The 19,506-nt window shown below is 41.4% G+C and overlaps 1 protein-coding gene across 1 annotated transcript; it reads right to left on the bottom strand.

Annotated features, from left to right (window-relative positions):
• Nucleotides 1-9,462: 9,462 nt before the first annotated feature.
• LOC108111709 (serine-rich adhesin for platelets) lies at nt 9,463-11,543 on the bottom strand. Its single transcript, XM_017221259.2, has one exon. It carries the CDS (start codon nt 11,541-11,543, stop codon nt 9,567-9,569), a length of 1,977 nt encoding a protein of 658 aa, XP_017076748.2. The 3' UTR covers nt 9,463-9,566.
• Between the last annotated feature and the right edge of the window lie 7,963 nt (nt 11,544-19,506).

Here is a 19,506-nt window from a genome sequence, read left to right on the forward strand (position 1 = left end):
TTTATTTTTTTCCCTTACTAGGGTATGCGGTGAATTCTCTATAAGCTTGCCACTGATTCAAGACCTTGTTAACCCCCTCAAAGTGCAAAAGCCAAAAGGGAAATGTCACCCACGAATGTGTATATTCAATTTAGATACCGCCAACCGACCCGTTCATAAAAGCAAATGTTTTACATTTTTAATTAGAAACTCACACAGACCAAGGCCAAAAACCCACCCAGGAGCAATCATGTGTGACATTATCGCTGACAGGACACTGACAATGCTCCTTCACCACCACCTCACCCAAAAAGGAAAAAGCTTTGTGGTTTGGGTAAACACTGGAAACAAGAGTGGCGCAATGTGCTCAAGGACTTGGCAAGGAAGCACCAGCTTAGACTATCAGTTGACATGCTTGTGTCGAGGGTAAATATTGACACAAATGTTTTTGAATAAAAATCGACCCTCCAGTGACACAACTTTGTCGACTTTTAATTATTTGTTTATGCTAGCTTGGCGGCTTCATTGCCCTCGTATTTGTTTATAATTAAAGCACTCGCATTTTTCTTCTCTGAGCATTTATCTTTGGCAACAATCACTTTAATTTTGATTTTTCATTCAACTCCTTAATTAAAAACCAACATCGCCAGCCACCGCGCAGCAACAGACAATGCAATTCTGGCTTGTTGTTAATTAATTTGGCCTTAACATGTGGGCAGAGGCCATGCAGCCAGTGTTAGCCAATAAATCACACATAAGCTCCAGTCAGTGAATGATGCTTCTTTTATGATTGACAGGCTGCAGTCGCATTATCCTTGTATTGTCTGGCTGAATGTGAATTTATTAAGCGAGATATTCACATTCCGAAAGTGAAAGGTGTATTGATATTATACATATGAAAGTGTATATAAAATAAAATAATATTTTGTACAGTTTCTTAAATGAGAAATTATTTTTTATGATTTTTCTATAGACTTTCTTTCTACCCAATCCATTTAAGACTCTGACTTCCTCAAACCAAATTGGCTGTAATCAAGCAGCACCCGAAAGTATGCAACACTTTGCTGACTCAACAAGAAATTTCACGAAGAGCCAAGTGATTTTGACCAAGGGGATGGTAATTTATCATTTTAGACTGTTGAGCAAGTGTTGACTGATGAGTCCCAGAAGGGAGTGGGTGGTGGTGAATCGCCTTCGCCCCCTTTTAACTTTTGAGCTCAGCCCCACTGACAATTGGCCTTGCTGCTTGGCTGCCTCCCGCTCCTGTTGGTAATTAATTTTGATGGAGGACACATTGCGCTTAGTTGGCTTAGTTCAACCGCAGAAGCGACCAGGTAAGGACAACTTTTTTGGGCGACTCTTTATTTTTTGTTGGGGAGGCCAGGAATTAATCTGCATCTGGCCAGCAGCTGCGGCAGAGCCAGGGCATTTTTGGTGTTTTAATTTTTGGTGTTTGCTCATCTGGTTGTGCTGGTCCATCAATGTCTGGCCGGGTCTAGAAGCTAGAAGCCAAAAGCTATTAGGGGAATTAAAAATGCATGAAGCTAAAAATGGGTTTTTGCTCTCAGCTTTTCAGCTGAGACTTCAAGGTGCGTGGCACTTAGTTAATTAGCCACGAGATGACGAACGGCGGGGTGGTGGCTGCCCCCCACTTGACTGTGGCATTTTGCTTGACTTAAAATATTTCATAATTCATAGATTCAATTGTTTCCAGCGGAGTTAAATTGCATGTTTCTTTGACTGCAATTACGCGGAGCAGACGATCGCATTTAACTGTTTGTGCACTTTTGCCTGCCACGGAGATGGGCGTGGTCTGACCGAGCCACGCCCCCAGTTCAATCTCGCCTCCGCGATCTTCTTCGTTTTTCTTTTTTTTTTGTATTTAGTGAGTGGTGCAAAGCCACCCGCACCCTTTTTTTTCTAATTTCTTGGGAATTAGAGTTGAGAAATTATGAACTGGCAGCCCATGCATTCACCCATTCATTCACTTATTTATTCATCTGGCTTAATTGTTAAAGACAATAATGATCATAAAGATCATTATGCTGATGATGAAGACGCAGAACAAAACTCTTATTTAGATTCTTTGAAAGTCAGTTCCGCATGCGCCTGTCATACTCTTTAAACGAGAGAATATTCATTCATGCGATGTTTATAATTTTAAATAATATTTTATTTATAATGGAAAATCATCAATGTAATTGAGCTTTGATATTATATTATTTCCTTATATGCTCCTCGAGGTGATATCCATTTTTTAAAGAATAATTTGTATTACTGATGAGCTTAGCAAAACCGTAGACTTACCTACTGTTAAAATTAAGTTTTCATCTCGTCGATATTATTTAATTCACTATACAAACCAACTTGACCTGTTTTTCTTTCTTTCCTGAAAATATATTTCTCTATTTTAATATTTCAAATTTTGTAATATTCCTAAAAGAGCATTCCACATTCGACTGTCTTAAAAAACTTCCATATTCATCTTCGACATCGACTTCGTTGTCTCCTTCTAAGTTCTCGCTTTGTGGCTGCACTTTGCGGTTTGTGTTTGTTGTTGTACATTAATTGTTCTATTAGTTTTAATTGATGGTGGCACTTGCAAATGTACAAAGTTGAAGTCCAAGTTTGAGTGAATGAGAAAATGGCAGGGGAAACCAGACCTTTCCTGATAACATTTTGGCTTCTTTTTTTCCAACCTCCTTGAGGTTTTCTTTCCTTCGGCTCAGCCACAGTATATTGGTCATCTAGAGGTACGACTTATTGATGCTGCAGATCAGATAAGTGTGGCACAGTTGCCGTTGCCGGCTGTTTCGGCTCGTGATTATCTCCTTTGCATGTTGGGTCAGCTGCCGATGCTGAGATGCCTCCGATGCATCTCGAATGGCTCGCGACAACGATGACGTTGCATGTTGCTGGTGTGTGACACTTCTGCCTCGACAGTGTCCCCAGACTCAGAAGTGCTTCCTCATCCTTGGAATTCCTTGAACTTTCTTGAGTGTTGAGTGAAAATTATGGCGATAAGCGATAAACGATATGCGATAAGCCACCCGCTGGCATTTCGCTTGAGTTGGTTGCATCTTGGCACGAGAAGAAGTTGTCGCCGCCGCAAATTCTTTTTTGCATACTGGCAACTTTCGGCAGCTGGATTTGGCCTAAAAACCCACAAATTACGTTTTGACCGGCCAACGCCAGCCTGGACAATCCGATTATCCGCTCAGTTGGCAGTCCATTTGGGCCAAGAATAAAGCAAAAAAAAAAAAAGAAACATAATCAACCCTCAACGTCCCGCAAAACTGTCTGCTAATGTCACACGCCTCTCAGTTCCAGGTTCTTCGGTCTTTTGTCCCATTTGGGGTCATTGTTTCTCTAACAAATTGATTCAGCAAAAACTGGACAAAACGGAACATCTTGCAGCATCTTACGGCCAACAGCCTGTGATCTTGGCTCATAGATTAGCCCAGGTCCAGCTTCGGGGTATTGTCATGGAAATGGTATTGGTAGCACCAATAGCTACCAATAACGGAGGCGATTTAGGAGGCTGGGTGCCTGGAAATAAACAAACCAAACGCATTGTCCTTGGCTCTCGAATGGCTCGAATTTGTATCGCCTTTTTGAAATCTGTTTAGCACACAATGGCGTTGAAATAGTCTTATTGCTTTTTGAGTGCTATTTGCGTAAGATTTATGGTTTGATTCGCGACTGCTGCCTGTACATATTTTCAGAATCGAACTTTCATAATTCATACAAATGGGAGTAGCATCGACAGGGCAGAGGTTCTCATTATGCAAAAGTTTTCACCGTTTTCACTGGGCTCAATTACCAAGTGCCTGACAGATGGGTTCAACTTCGTGATTTTGCAGATTTTGCGAAACTCAATTTAGGCAACAAAACGATATTCAAATGTTGTCAAACTCTTCGATTATTCCTGCCATAGCTTAACTACCGTTCCGAGAATGCAGACAGCCAATCGCCAAACCAAAACTAAAAAAAAACAAACAAACACCCACCTTGAGCCTAAGTCAGCCAACTCGACACCTTGGCAGCCCAGGTAACCAGGTATCCATCGCACCCACTCCCAACTGGCCCGATAAATTTCACAAATCTCTCAAATCGCCAGTTGAAGTCGCGACTCTTCAAAGACCCGAACGATGTTTCCCTGGAAAAGCAGAAAGCTGAAAGCGGGAAAACTAAAAAAAAAGCTGAAGAGCTGAAAACCGAAAAAGAAAACTGCTCGGCACAGAAGGCGAAGATGCAACCGTTGCCTGTATTTATGGCATTTGCATATATTTTGCATAACGCAATCGATGGCATCGACATGGAAAATATGTTGGCCTGGGTTTGGGTTTGCGTTTAGGTTTCAGCTTGAGTTTTGGGCTTGGGTTTGGGTTTGGGCTTTGGTTTCTCGGTCTCGTACTAAGTATTCTCCTATTCTTAATTCGGCTCGGATACAACACACATTTGCATAGAGATGCGCATAGATTTGCTGGAAAATGATTGTGTGTGCAGTTAGTAGAGAGTCTAAGTATAAGATTCGTTGGCATGGCCTGCCATGGCATTTCCCACCGGCGAAAGTTGGCCAAAATGAGCGGCAGCGAACCGCCCTCAATAAGCTCGAACCGCAGCGCAGCTAATGTATTTATGTATTCGCGAAAAATGATAATTAAGTCTACTTGTCGTCTATCTGCAAAATAAAATCTAAACAAGATATTTTTCATGTTCAAAGTAAAAACTTTTCCGCTACAACCAAAACGTGCGCGCCCTCAAAAACCGAAAGAAAAAATGGAAAAATGAAAAAGGCCCATACCTAAACTAAAGCCAGCCCAAAGTCAAGCAGGGGCGGGGCTATGTCGCCAAAGTATCCATCCACCGAGCTGTATCTATCTGGCTGAGATATTAATATTTAAAATTCAGTAGCAAACTTTTGGCACGTTATTGTTTGACTCTGTAGCATTTTTGCCCGAGATTGTTATCAAAACAATTTTATGTTTGCTGCTCTAGCTTCAGATGCAGATAGCGATGGCGAATGAAAAGATTTTGTTTGCCCTCGAATGGGGCTGCTTATTTTGTGTTTCTTTTTTTTTTTTGTTTTTTTTGGTTAAATTCAGTAGCCGGCAGTGGCTTGACCCGGCAACTGAACTCAAATTTATTTTTTGTTTTTGTTTCGCTCTCCTGGCAAATTGCACTGCAGACCCAGTTGATTGTCTTCAGCAGGCAGCCAAAAGGCAATAATCAACGACAGGCTGCCACCGAGAGCAAATAAAATAAAGTCATGTTGCGGCCGCAACTGCAAGTTTGTTCAATTTGTTAGCCAAACAAAGTAGACATTAATTGAACCCGGAATCTGTGGTACACGCGGCTAAATGAAGTAATAAATGCGGCCAATTTTTAAATGGAGCTAAAACGGGCTTTATTCTTAAAAAATGCTGCTCATGTTGCAAATGCAATAATTTGCAGCACGTTTTAGCTGGCCATCATTCACGGCAGCATCATCATCTTCTCGGATATCTTGGATATATATATACATATATATATAAAACCCGATGGCACTGGCTCAGCGGCAAAATGCAAAGGAGGCTGGCGGCAGCAGAGGGGCAGCAATCAACACCTGTCCGCGGTGTAGGAATCCCTTTTTTTCTCTGCGCTGAAACCACTCGAACGCATAATTTAAGCCGGCACGTTGGTTCTCGTAATCCGTGACGATCGATTGCCTGGTGATATCCTCGACCATGCAATTAAGTAATGATGCTCCTCAGATGCTCCTCCACCACTCCAACCAACCAACCAACCAACCAACCACTGAGCACGCCACAGATGTGCCGAGTGCGGCAAATTCAAATTACATTTATTACGATCTGCTTTAATCTGGTTATTTAGTTCACTTATCGAAATCTGCTGTGAGCAGTCGGGCGAATTTGTTAAAAAGATATTGGCATTTATGTTGTTATTAGGTTTTATTAATGGTTGCGGTTGTGGCGGGGCCATTGCGAGCTTTTGATAAGCCCTGACACCGCACATCCCCAGCCAAGTCAGGGTCATTTTCACGTCGCGCAATCCCAGAATCCCATTTCCACCTAACAGAGAATCTCCTGGTCCAAGTGCATTTCTGGCTGCAATCAGAGTTAGTGGTGATCTCGTGTGGTTGGCTTTGTTTTAAATGAAAATGTTTAAATGATTAGAACTGAAGAAATTGCTTTTTAAGATGGAAATAATATTGTTATCTTTGCAAGATTTTTCAAAAATAATTAAGTACTTTTCAGTCTAGATCTTAGGTCAATTTACCTTCTTTAGACTACAATATTTTCCCTTAATCAAGTAAGTTTGATCTCTTTCTCCGTGTCACGGCACGTGCTCATATTCGATCGAAGTTTTTTTGGTGAATATCACTGCGCAGATTTTCTTGGTTCTCGGCTTTCAGCTTTTCAGCATTTTCCTTCGGTCTCACACAGCGCGCACAATTGACGCGTGTTGGCGATTGCCATTGCTCGTACCTTTCCATTTAATGGTGTCCATATGATTCACGGCCCTCCGTTCCGGACCCCAGAAAGCCAACAACAGCAACAGCAACAACAGCAACTGCAGCGAAAAATTCGTTAAATACAATTGGATTTTTTTGTGCAGCTTTTCTGCTGCACTGACGACGTGGCTGGGGACGTTGATGATGTGCCTCGTCCACCACCTCCTCGGGATCCCCATTCCGATCCCTCTCTGTGGGCCAGGGAATCGTGCAATCGCTAGCACAGGCACTTGGCTTTAACTTTGGCACTGGAACTGGCACTCCCCCGCGGTGTGGCCTCTTCCCTCTTCGCCCCTCCTCGGGATTGCCCCTCCCTACCCTTTACAAAAACAATTGCAATTTTCAACTAATGCTTATTGCTGGAAATCAGTTTAGGAAAAGCCAAAGGAGGCTACAGAGCCGAATATGTGTGTGCACTGGAAAGAGTTTATTTTCAAAAGTATTTTTAATGTTATAAGTAAATAAAAATATTTGAAAATTTATAGATAATTATGTTTAGAAACGAATAACTTTCTTTTTAATTAAAGTAAAGATGAAGTTATGGACCATAAATTGCTTTTTAATTACGATAAAAAAGAAGAAGAAAGAAATTTTCCAAGTGTAGTACGCGAGGCTGGATTAGGAGTTTGGAGCCGGGGTTCGAAGTCATCGACAGAGTCACCGTCACAGTCACCTGGGCTGAACTCTGGGCGAACTCCGTGGCTGCTCGCAGAGCAGAGCAGTCTGTGAAAAGCGGAGACCAAGACCGAGTCCAGTCCACTAACAGTCGCCCCTTTGATGAAAACTGTAAATTTACGAACTTTACTTTAATCACCAAACATGAATCGCGCACAGCATGAAGCTGCCGAGGCCCGATTCTGATACCAATCCTGTAGCCCTGTGGCCCCCAATGTCCCCTGCCCAATATATACTATATACGCCATATCCTCTAGCTCTGGGCCACTCTCTTCTGGTTCATAATCATCATCTCCATCGTCTTGGTCTTCTGCCTCCGCGATGTGGCTTGCTTGCTGTTTTTGCGGCTCTTTCTGTTTCTGGTTACTTGGTTTTGGGTGTCGAAATCTCTCGTCAGTCTGTGTGTAAGTTATTTAACTTTTGTTGCTTTATGAAATTTAATAATTTATATTGTAGATTAATTGGGTTTAATTAAGTGGTAACGATCTGAAATCATGAAGTGATGCCTGGCTTGCTTATCTGCCAAGAGAAACGGGGAAAGAGTAGTATTTTCTTAATAATAACAATTTAAACACACACACAACCCACGAGATAAAACTGGCTTGAAGATTTTCCTTTAGCTGATGGAAATTCTCAATATTCACAAACTGCACAAACTTGTTGGCCAAACACAAGCAGCTCCATAAACTAAGTTGAACAACTTTAGCTGTTTGCATGTTTCAGCCGGCTGAGTGAAAATATTTCTTAGCATTTCGACGCATGTTCAGAGTTTTGTTTGCTGTCGTTGTTTTCATGTTTTGATTTGCAACACGCCGGGATCCTTTTGTCCTCTGGTCAGCAGGAGTAGCCGGGTGTGGAAAGGGGAAAGGTAGTTGGCCAACGCAACAGCAGGCGATAACAGGGAGCAGGAAGGCGCTCATTGACTTTGCCCTCGAAGTTGTCATTTGGTGCGTCGCTGCTGCTGTTGCTTCTGCTGCTTCCGATAACCAAGGGCAGTCACAAGCGCTACACTAAGAAAAATATCTTAAAAATATTGGAAATTAATAGTTAATGTTGGGAAATATTTTATTTTTTATTTTATTTGTTTAATTAAAGACCAAATTCTAGTATTAACTTTTCTGATGAGTTTTTACTCTCTCACATTGCTTTAAGACATTTTTAAAATTTATCATGAAAGAAGTAATTTTCCTACTAGACTCTGCTTTTCTTTCTTTCAGTGTAGACCACATACCCATGGATATGAAAGTTCTCCGAGCCATTCCGTGTCGCAGCATGTTGTCAGTGTTTATGTCCATGCTTTTCGGGTATTCTTCTGTTCATTCTGCATTCTGGCCAGCATCAGCCTCTCGATTTGTTTTGTTTTGCTTCTGATTCGGATTCTCTGGCTGTTACTGGGGCTCGATTCTGAAAACGATTCTGAATCCGATGATTCTGATTCCGAATCCGAGTCTGGTTTTTGTTTTGGTCTTTTGTGTCGTCAATTGGTCGAGTGCGTGCTTTGTTGCCATCTCTGTCGAGTGTTTATGCCTTTGTTTTGACTCCGGACTGGATTCGATTTTGTATCTGATAATTTATTGCCCGGCTTGTGCCAAAAACAAAAATAAAGAAAAGAAATGAAAAGACAGTCAGAAGTTTAACCAAAAGGGAAAAGGATATGTCGTGTGCCCACCGAGAGAGAGAGATATGCGGGACTCCCGATTGCGGGTCCTCGAAAGGCCAATGGCAACACCTTCGCATCGAGCATCTGTTACTACTTTGGTAGCCTCTGATTTTGGTCACTTTTGCAGCCGATGCTGTTGTTTTTGTAACAACTTTGTTGTGTCCCCTGTTTATGGTCTGCTCCTTTTGGCCAAATAAAACTCCCCCATCTCCGTAGCTCGATACCCGTGAGGGTCCAACAATGGCCACAAATGAAAAATCCACTTCGACTCATTGTGTCGCCTGTCACCTGGAATTAGTAACTACAAGTATGTTAAAAGGTTCATTCATGTTGCGCTTGTTTTGACTTTTGTTTCGCGCCATCCTCTCAGCCTTTCTGGTAGACATTTGTAGTTCTCGGTTTTTGGTCTGGGATTCGTTCTGCTGGGGCGTTTTACACCAACATCTCGGTGTATCCATGGTATCAGTTTCGCTCAGCAGCTTCACGGTGTTCCCTTGTCTGTAAATTGATAGCCAGCCAAAATAGTCCGCATATTTGCCATGAACAATTTGTGTTCGAGTATTTAGAAATCTTAGCAGTAAAGGTATTTTTACAGTATTGCACTTTAAATGGTTTTTTATTTGAGTTGTATTACTTATATTTTATAGATACATTTATCTAATTTAAACTTAAATTTGGTAATTCATTCATTCTGTTTCCATAATTCCTTTTCCATTTTCACTATCTTTAGTTGATCTATGCAGGGGCCACAACCTTCCAAGATGTTTCTGGAGATTCCTCCAATATCTCATCTTCTCCACTTGAGTTTTCTGTAGAACAAGTTTTCTTCTCTTGGATAGGCTTTTCTGAGCTGTCTACATAGTCCTTACTGCTATAGTTTATCAAATGAGTAGGAAAGCCTTTGGTGTTATACCCCGAAGATCCACAAATGGCCAATGCCAAATCAGTGCGTTTTTGGGAAATGCTGAGGGTCTGGAAAAGGTCGTTGATTGCATCCAGGTTAGTGGGGGTCCAGTTTCTAAGTGCAACCTCTACGGAATACAAACTATTTTCTTGAGTTTGGTTGAAAATAGCTAATTGGTTGTTTAAGGATGATAGCTTGATGATCGAAGACTCGGTATGATTTCTAATCGAAGGAACATTTTTTAGTTCAATTAGGGAATCGACTTGGGACTTGTTCACATTAGCAAACAAATCCTTTAACTCGTCAACTTTTGGCTCAATATAGCCCTGAAGTAATTGATTAAGAAATTTGACCTTGTCGTCCAAACCTTTTGCGATGCCTAGAATTCGTCCTTGCGAGTCGTTTAGTTTTTTCTCCAAGCTCTTTACTCGATTCTCGTTTTTTATTTGGAATCGCAGTAAATCAGATACGAATTCTGTTGATCCGTTGGCAAAAAAGTCTATCTTTTGAATGGAGTTAACGACTCCTCTAAGAAGCTCAGCTTCCCAAGATAAAAGTTCTTGGGTTTTGTTTTGGAGAAGCTTTCCTGTGTCTTCAATTAAGTTAAGGAATTCCGTTTGACTTCCTAGGTCATTGTTAATATTCCAGTTGATTGTGCTGATGGTATCAAGCAGAGAATTCGACAGATCTAGCCTCACCGAATTTTCCTCCAAGAGCGTTAAAATTACTTCCTGTTCCGTTGGCAATATAATGGTCGTGGTGGAAATGGTTGTGGTGGATTCACTTGTTGATGAATCAGTTGATGTTGTAGATTCTGTGGTGGAAAAAGAAGTTGTAGATTCATCTGTTGTAGTTTCATCTGTTGTTGAAATATTTGTTGTAGAAACCGTTGTGGTTGAGGAAGCTGTACTGGAATCAGTTGAAGTGCTAGGAACAGAGGGGGAAGACTCAGTAGTTGTTGAGGAACCTGAAGTGGAGTCCGTTGTAGAAACCGTTGTAGCTGAGGAAGATGTACTGGAATCAGTTGAAGTGCTAGGAACAGTAGTTGTTGGAGAGCCTGAGGTGGAGTCCGTTGACGTTGATGAAGATGTGGGAGAATCCGTTGTTGTTGAGGTATCTGTGGTGGAACTAGTAGTGGATTTAGAAGTTGTGCTGAAATCTGTTGTGGATGAGGTAGCCTCGGAAGACAGAGTTGTGGACTCCGATGTAAATTCTTGAGTGGTGGAATCTGTTGTGGCTGGAGAAGATTTAGAGATTGATGTTGAAGCAGCCGTAGAAGACTGAGTGGTTGTTGGAGAACTTGTGGTGGAAGCTGTCGTTGACGATTCTTTAGTTGTAGAATCGGTTGTTGTAGGAACAGTTTTGCTTGAAGCCTGGGATGTGGTTGAAGAAGCTGTGGTAGAAACCAATGTTGAAGATTTATCTGTGGTGGAGTCAGCAGCTGTTGAAGAAGATTTGGTGCTATCGCTTGTTGTCGAATCAGACGTTGAAGAGCGAGCTGTGGTTGGAGAGTTTGTTGTGGTAACTACGACTGTAGATTCTTCGGTGGATTCTTTGGTGATACCACTAGTTGTTGTTGTATCAATTGTTATAGACACATTTAAAGATCCAACAACTGAGTTTGGAGTTGCTGTGATAATTGGGGCATTAGTAATTCCTTGCAATCCAATTAAAGCCACTTCATCGAAATCCGAATTATCCTCCAAGTCCGGGAAGTCCACGTCGCCTACCAACTGGCTAGCAGAAGGATCTAGTGCAAAAGCAGCCGCCATGAAGATCAACAGAAGAGTTTCAGTCGAAAGACTCATTTTAAGACCTCACTAAAAGCTTGTTGTTATTAAAGAACTACAAGTTGAACTGTCATTTGGTGGCCTTCACCCCAGCTTAAATACGATTTAAATTGCCACCCACATTCACGTTTCTGTCTTTGGTGCAGGTGTGCTATCGGTTAGCACTTTCTGATTCTCTGCACTTTTTACCCTTACCACAGAACTTTTTCTTTTTATCGGTCTTATGCTGTGTTGACCCATAAAGCTTGTTCAGCACGAGTTTGATGTTTGAAGAAGCTACCGATTCTGGCTGTGGTTCATTGTACTTGCAAATGGCAAACAAAGAAACATGGAAAGACAAAGAGACACTTGGGTTGATTTCCACAAGCGACAATTGCGGGATATCTATCAATAGGAAAGCTAACTATTAACTATTAACCACATAAAAGTCAACGCCAGCCACATGGGGGTCATACTGAAAGTCAAATTTTAATGAAAAAGTGATTCATCATTTAAGCGGCTGCATCAATTAATGGCCAACGGGGTTGTGTGGGGTGCAGAAGGGCGGGCCACTCAATAAGCGGGTCAAATTAGAATAAATAGTTACACAAACAAGCAGACCCCTTTGCTCTCTGGCTTCGAGAGGGGAAGAAGGGGTTGGGGAATTATTGCAACAAATCAAAAAATTAAAAATAAATAAAAATGAATTGAATAATTTAGGTCACCCAATATCTGGCTCTCGCCCTGAAATGCACAATGTCTATGAATGAGTAGAGTCAAGATGATGGTGGTCTCTTTTCGGTGGTTGGATATTCCTCATTAATTAATTGCCGCATAATTCATGTGTTGCATGATGCATAGATGTACTTAGAAAATGGGTTTAAGAACTTGTTTAATCTTTCAGTTTAATAAATTTATAATTCCTACAAAAAGATTCTTACCTTTTCTTATTTCATAAACTATTTTTGTGGTTAAATTAAAACCTTTTATTTGCATTTTCTTTTGACTTTTATGACTTTACTTATTTTTCTGAGTGTACGGGAAAAACTTTCAATACATTTTCCATTTGTCTATTAAATAACATGAAAATATTTAGAAAACGGGGTTACATTTCGGCTACCGTTCTTATGCTGGTTGACATTTAAACCCATTTCGATAATGGCCATTACAATGCGGCAGATCAGATCGGTGGATGAGGAAGAGGAGAGCTTGGCCTGGGAGCATGGCATGCAATTATGCATCCATCAAGATTATGACACGACATGCAAGTTCCTCTTGTGTCTTTAGCAGCAAATGAATTTGTACTTGGGCTGTGGGTGTTGTTCTTGTCGCTACGGCCTTCCTGCCCTGGCCGCTGTGTTTTGATAGAACAATTTTGCCGCTGGCTGGGGGGAGGCTTTGGTGGCAGCACACGCGATTTGGAAGCGGCGCGTAATTAATCGTCAAATGAGTTTAATTGTTTATGTCTATCGCTTGCGTCTGTGAACTGAATGCGGTGTCTTTAGATGACTTCCAGATAGGAGAGCAGCAGAAACCGTAGACTGGAGCACAGAACATCAAATTTGGCTCGCAAGCACTTAACTAAGAGTTTAACTAATGGCCTGCACTCAAAACAAACAGAGCAGCGAATAAACCTTAATATTTATTTAATATATTTATGAATGCAAGGTATTTGAAAATTTCCCTGGAATTCTCTAATAATATACTTTTACTTTGCAAAACAAATCATTCTCATTACAAGCTCTATTAGTGGGGGAGAAATTAAAATTATGAAGCAGCTGAAAGAAAATTAGAAAGTCATTTAAAAAAAACAATTTTAGCTCTGGGGTGCGAAGTCACAGGGCTTGGGACCCCTGATTCCTGGCTCCTGGTTCCTGGTTCCTGACATACGCCCGGGTTCAACATTCATCATCAACGAAGTGCAACCGCGGCGAAGATGAGGAAATATGGCTCTGTAGCTTCCCGCTGATTAAAACCTAAAAAACAACAAAATTAACAAAAAATTTGCATTTTAATACAAAAATTTTGGGCTAAAGCTGGTGGAAAAAAATAAAGTTCCTCCCATCCCCAATTCCGGTTCTCTCACAGGGGCTGAAACAAAAGGAGAGCTAATAATTTTATCAGCGACAAACAGTTGACAAAATCAGCAGAATTCTTTTTCCAGCCAGGTCCTGCATCCGTTTCGCCTGGAAACTTAAATTAACTGTGAAAGAGACCACGCAGCCAAGACATTTGTCTTTTCCCACTCCAGGCCAGGACTTTTCCGCGGTTAGTGGTGGAGTGTTTGGGAGTCGGAGTCTGTCCTGGAGATTATTAATCATCTTTTGTGCCCTGCACATCTTTTTGGCTTTTCCTATGGCCCATAGCAGGTCCTTTCCACTTTTGAACTTTTTGAACTTTCCTTTTTTTTACTTTTCCAAAGGAAATCCTTTTCTAAGGTTTTTTCTTTGCTGATACTTTGTTTACCCGCGACTTGTTTTAGATGGTGGCTAATGAATTTCTCTTGATAAAAAACTTCATAAATTTTCAACTTAATTAAGCTGGCCCCGCTTGTCACTTGGTGGCTCGGAACGTGAGAGAAAGACTTCTGCGTGCATTTCTTTGAAAAATGTGGAAAGAAGGTGGCCATGGTGATATGAGAGTGCTCTAGTGGATTGATTTACAGGTGTAGTTGATAATTAAGATTCTTAGAATGATGCTTAAAATGTCAGCTAAGACCAAACCATTAATCTTGTTATATAAAGAGCCAGTCGCTTTTCCTAATGAAGAATTACTTTGGGACTTTAAACCCATTTTCTTACTTTTAAACTTATACATATGCCTGTAGGCTTTTATTTTCCGATTTCTTAAGCTCTAGGAAGTGTGCCAATACAGTAAATTGATCAAAGGAAACTCCAGTACCTTTAAGCTTTCCGTGTTAAGACTTCCTCTTTTTGGGCTTAAAGCGTTAATTCGTAATTTATGTGTCACCCAAATCGAAATTGAATGTCAGGCGAAATTATGGAATATTTATCATTTCACCCAGGCCCAGCCGAAGTGAGCCAAAAGTTAGCCACCAGGTATATATGGTAGATATATATCCGTATAAAATCAGAGAGAATAAGGCGACTTGGGGCCAAGAAACGTTTGTCAATTCGAATTACGAATTACGACAAAGTGCGCTTAAGTTATGTGCGTGTTCCGTCTGGAGGAGAAAGGAATCGGAATGGGACTTGGTATGGGCCATAAAGTTGGTCTCCCTTTAGTCAAGGGGACCTTGCCTCAAAGTGTTGTGGCTGCTAACCGTAAACCCTGGACAAAGAGTGAAATATTTATAACGTTTGCATACACAGACGAGAGGAAGAAATGAATGCAACCGCCGGCGGCGGCCGTTGGCCCAATGTCCAATGCCCATTGAATGCTGCAGTCCCTGCAGCGGTGGCAAGTGTTAATTGGAATCAATTTGATAATCTCCTCACCAGATCCAGGGATATATATTCACAGTATTCGAATGGTCATGGACCAGACTGCTCTGCTGAGTTCATGATAATTTCGCGGATGTGCGATTTTGATTGAAAATTACGCTGTGGGGGGGCAGCCTTTTCTGGCCGACCGAGTGTTTCCCTTTTATCGCACAAAGAACATAATTCAAGGTGAATTAATTTAAATGCCAATTTATTGCCAAAACATTGTCAGTGTGTATGTCTGTGTGTTAAATGGAGCAGGCAAGAACGGGTCAAGAATAACTGTATATGGGGACGACAGATTGATCATAAATATGGCTTTACAGTTCGTGAAATTGTTCCTTTTTGTAAAAGTTATATTAAAGGTGAGTCGAGATTTAGCAGAATAAAATTGTTAACTAAACTGTGAAAAAAAGTTACCAAAAGGTTATTTATCTGTTATATAAAAGTAAATAGCATTGAGTAAGTCCAGAGGATTCTGATTTGCCGGCTGAACCCACCTTCCCTGAACTGCTAATTAAGCCAGAGGTAAGGGTCTGCACACTCCCACACCAAAACGCCACCCATATCGCTGGGCAAAAAGAAAACCCACCCGCAAGGCTGACATGCGGCTGATTAACATATTATGCGACAAAGTGCCACTGGACACACCACACAGATAGAGGCAACTGTGGCAATTCAACGCCTGTCACTGGCTGTTTGCGCAGATAATTCACGCCAACGCCAAAACAAGGCTAGCTTGGGCAGTCGAGGGGCAGGCGGATCGAATCCAGATTCAGATTTGGATTCGGATTCAGATTCAGATCCAAAACAGAGAGACCACAGAGCAGCGGGTTTTTTGGGGTAATTGAAAAAGTTAGCTCGACTGTCTCGTGTCCGACTGACTAACTGGGATATATGGCCATGCCGATGGCTATCGATGTCCGTTATAGGTGAGCGAGAGAGACAGTCGGGGCGGAGCGCCTTATGGGCCAATTAAGGGTTAAACATTTTGCATATGCAGTCTCTGTGATTTGCATAATTTCGGATGGCTGTATCCCTATCTCCAGGATATCTCTGGCATATCTCCTGTGGCCCCGGCAATGTTGGTGTCCAATTTCATTAGGAACAACGAGTCGAGACCCCAAACCTCGATTCCTTTCAATTTGACTGCGTGTTTTGAAATGGAACTTTCAGCCTATCTGTCACTGAAATGTGTGTGAGTGTGTCTGCCGGATCCCTGGCTTTTTGTCACATTTACGAGCATTTACATAAAATGAAATTGAATACGTCGGACATTTTTGGACATGTGGCCCAGGGAGGACAACAGCAACCCTCTCATCGCAGTCTCCTTTTGTCATAATTTAATTAGTAAAGGTAACAAATGAATTCGTAACCCCATCCATTCAGGACATTGTTTGATCCCCCCCAGCTCCTTGAGGTTGATAATAAATTTGTGGCCATTTCGCACAAGTCATAAATTAGGCAATTGGAATTTGTTTTCCAATTACACATATTTCACACCGCATGCCAAATAATTTAGCTTCACTGTCAGGCATTCGCGAAAAAACGAAGAAATAATGGCCGAGGGAGAATCGAAAGCTATTTCTATTTGATAATTTATAACACACGGCAGCCGGGCCAACAAGTACAAATTGTCAAAAGTATTTTGCATCTCGCGAGAGGCGACCAAGGACCACCCATGGCGTAGTCTACTCCCCCTCTGAACCCGCTTTCCTGACCCCAAAGACCGCCACGCGACTCGTAACGAGTCACAAATTCGCATTGCAATTGACCAGACTCGGCGCAGTCTCCCATCATAATTTCTCAGCCAACAACACCTTCCTGGCCCAAAGTCCGGTTTTTTTTTTTTCTTCGTTGCAATCTTCCACCGTTGGCCCGAGATGCACAGATTCGAACTGGCGGGGTGAGGTGAGTGCCACCCGCTTCGCCGGGCCTTGGCATTTCGTGCCACCCAACTGGCCGCTTATTTTTGCGTATTAACGCGCGAAATAATATTTTATTTTGACCATCGTCAAAGGATTGAAAAATGCCCGCTAATATCTTAGGGTCTTTGTGACGGCTTTGTATGTTCAGCGGATCGAGGACCATGGACATGGACTATGGGCCAGGCCACACGTATATGTAAGCAGTCTACGGACTGGAGGCTTATATAATTATTCTTTCTTTTCAGGGAACGTGTATTGGATGTGAATGGCTGAGGAAAGCCAAGTATGACCGGTCGGTCAGCTATATAGATTTTAAGTTTGTTTTATAAATTAAAAGTTAAATTAGTTAAAAACATGATAAAATAATTATCTAAGAGGAAGACTTATTAAATTTATGTTTTTTACTTGATTTACCAAATCAACTTTAACTATCTTACTTAATTTGTAATTTTTTAATATTTTTTTTCAAGCTATGGAAGTCCCTAAATGCTATATAAAAGTGTCATATTTATGGTTTATCCGCAATTTTTAATGTCCAATATTTAGTAACGATTTACCTTAATACCTTAAATAATAGCTCATTAATTCATAAAAAAAAGTAATAGGTATTGAACAGATTTTATGTTTAGGTGATTACCATGTTTTTTTTGCTTGGATCAAAGTTTACCCATGTAGATTTTATGTAACTTAAGCTTAATTAACAGATTGCACAAGACAACTTTAAAGCCGTTAAGATAGGTGTATTAAATTATTTTCAGATTTGCTAAAAGTTTAACCAAATAATTTAATAGCTATTTTTCATAATTTTCCACATCATTTTGCATAGCTCATTTACGGCATCCTAAAGACAACAATTTGTGGTACGAAATATAGTTCACGGACACACCTCCTTGTGCGGAAAATTGCAATTCTTCAAGCCAAATTCCCACGTTCCACCACCGCGAGACAAGACCAGACCAGACCAGACCCAGACCAAGACCAAGACCAAGACCAAGTCCAAGTTAAGAAAAACAAGCCGAGTGCGAATGCAAATGCAACTGCAGTGGATCAATCATGTGCCTAGAGCCAAGTACTCAGTACTCAGTACACCGATCAGCATCACTCAAGAGCAAATAAGTGGCGAGTGTGGATGCGGATGAGGCGGAGGAGCTGGAGGAAATAGTAGTGGAAGCAACCGTTACCTTCTTGGCCAATTGGTCACAAAATCTTAACACCTCGTCCAAGGTTGGGGATGATCGGTTGATGATGATCGGATCGCAGTGTGGCTGATCACTCAGTGGCGGCCATTAAAGTCAAATCATTTTTCACATTTAGATGCTGGAGGATCGTACAGTGAAGCCTAGTACGGTATTGGCGGCATCAATTGATGCCCAAATCCAAGTCCATCCATCTGAAATTGCCCCGATCACGATTCGTGAGGGGGAGCGAAATATATTCGATGGCAATTGCGATGACTTCAGCAACGGCTGGGACTGGAACTGAAACTTCAACTCCAACTGGTACTGGGACTGGTACTGGGACTGGGCTTACATAAAAGTAATCAAATCAACACCTTCATCAACTCCTTTGGCTACGCTCCAACCGCAAAGTGCCTTCCTTATTTCGGATCTTGGAGCCAATTTGGATTTGGTAATTTTTCTCTCTCGCAACTTTGGAGCTCGGCGGCAGTGGAGCAGTGGCAATCGGCTGTCGATCAAATTGTTATTTTCGATATCTAATTTGTCATTTGGCAGCGGCAATTTGGCCATTGGCCGGATCTCTCTGGTTAAGGCCTGGCTTTAACTCGACTTGACTTGGCTACACGCTGTCTGCAAAATTCACGATCCTTGAGATGGGCTTGGGCCCGAGCTTGGGCTTTGCCCTGGGGCAAACTAGGGAATCCCGTGCGATTATCTTGTCGGCGCGTGAAATTCCCCAGCCCCCGAGCACCGGAGGAATTGACCCGCAATTGATACCAATCCACGGCAATCCATTACAGAGGCTAAGCGCACAAGTTGCATGTCTCATTATTGGCAATTTTCAGAGCAGTTCGGGTAATTGCAACCTCAGCGAATGCGGTTTGAGTTGCACCAAGGTGGGTGCTTCGGCATGACTTGGGCATTTATTCGGGCAACACATGATATTTGGTTGCATCACGTACCGCTTAATGCCCAGATATACATATGCTCGCTTTGAGGAAGTTGTCCCGGAAAGTTATGAAAGTTTCGCTAGTTCAGCGGTCATCAGATGAGTGTTTGTGGGTTAAAGATCAGTTTGGGGTGTGTGTAAATGGTTTCGGATCGGAATTTCAAAAGAAAATCGTAGTAGAAATGCCTAAGTTAAAGGTGTTCTGTAATTACCAAAAGCTTTTGTGATAATTATCAGTCCATTCCCTTAAAAGATTATTTAGAAACATTTTTGAATGTTATAAATAAGTTTTTATTTAACAAATACACCATTTGAATATGGAAATTAAAAAAGAACAAAAACAAACATTCGTAGGCTACTTAAATACTTAAATTCATTTCATTGAACGCAAAAACATTTCGTGAGCTGCTGATATTGATGTCTGTCTATATATATATATATATATATATTCAGTGATAAGGACACAAATTCAAACACTCCCGATTACTCACACTCTGGCCGACA

This window comes from Drosophila eugracilis, unplaced genomic scaffold (genome assembly GCF_018153835.1).
Source record: "Drosophila eugracilis isolate 14026-0451.02 unplaced genomic scaffold, ASM1815383v1 contig_415, whole genome shotgun sequence".
NCBI classification, from domain to species: Eukaryota; Metazoa; Arthropoda; class Insecta; order Diptera; family Drosophilidae; genus Drosophila; species Drosophila eugracilis.

Excerpts from the sequence above, each read along its gene's own strand:
- LOC108111709 (XM_017221259.2), bottom strand. The coding sequence starts at position 11,543 with ATGAGTCTTTCGACTGAAACTCTTCTGTTGATCTTCATGGCGGCTGCT.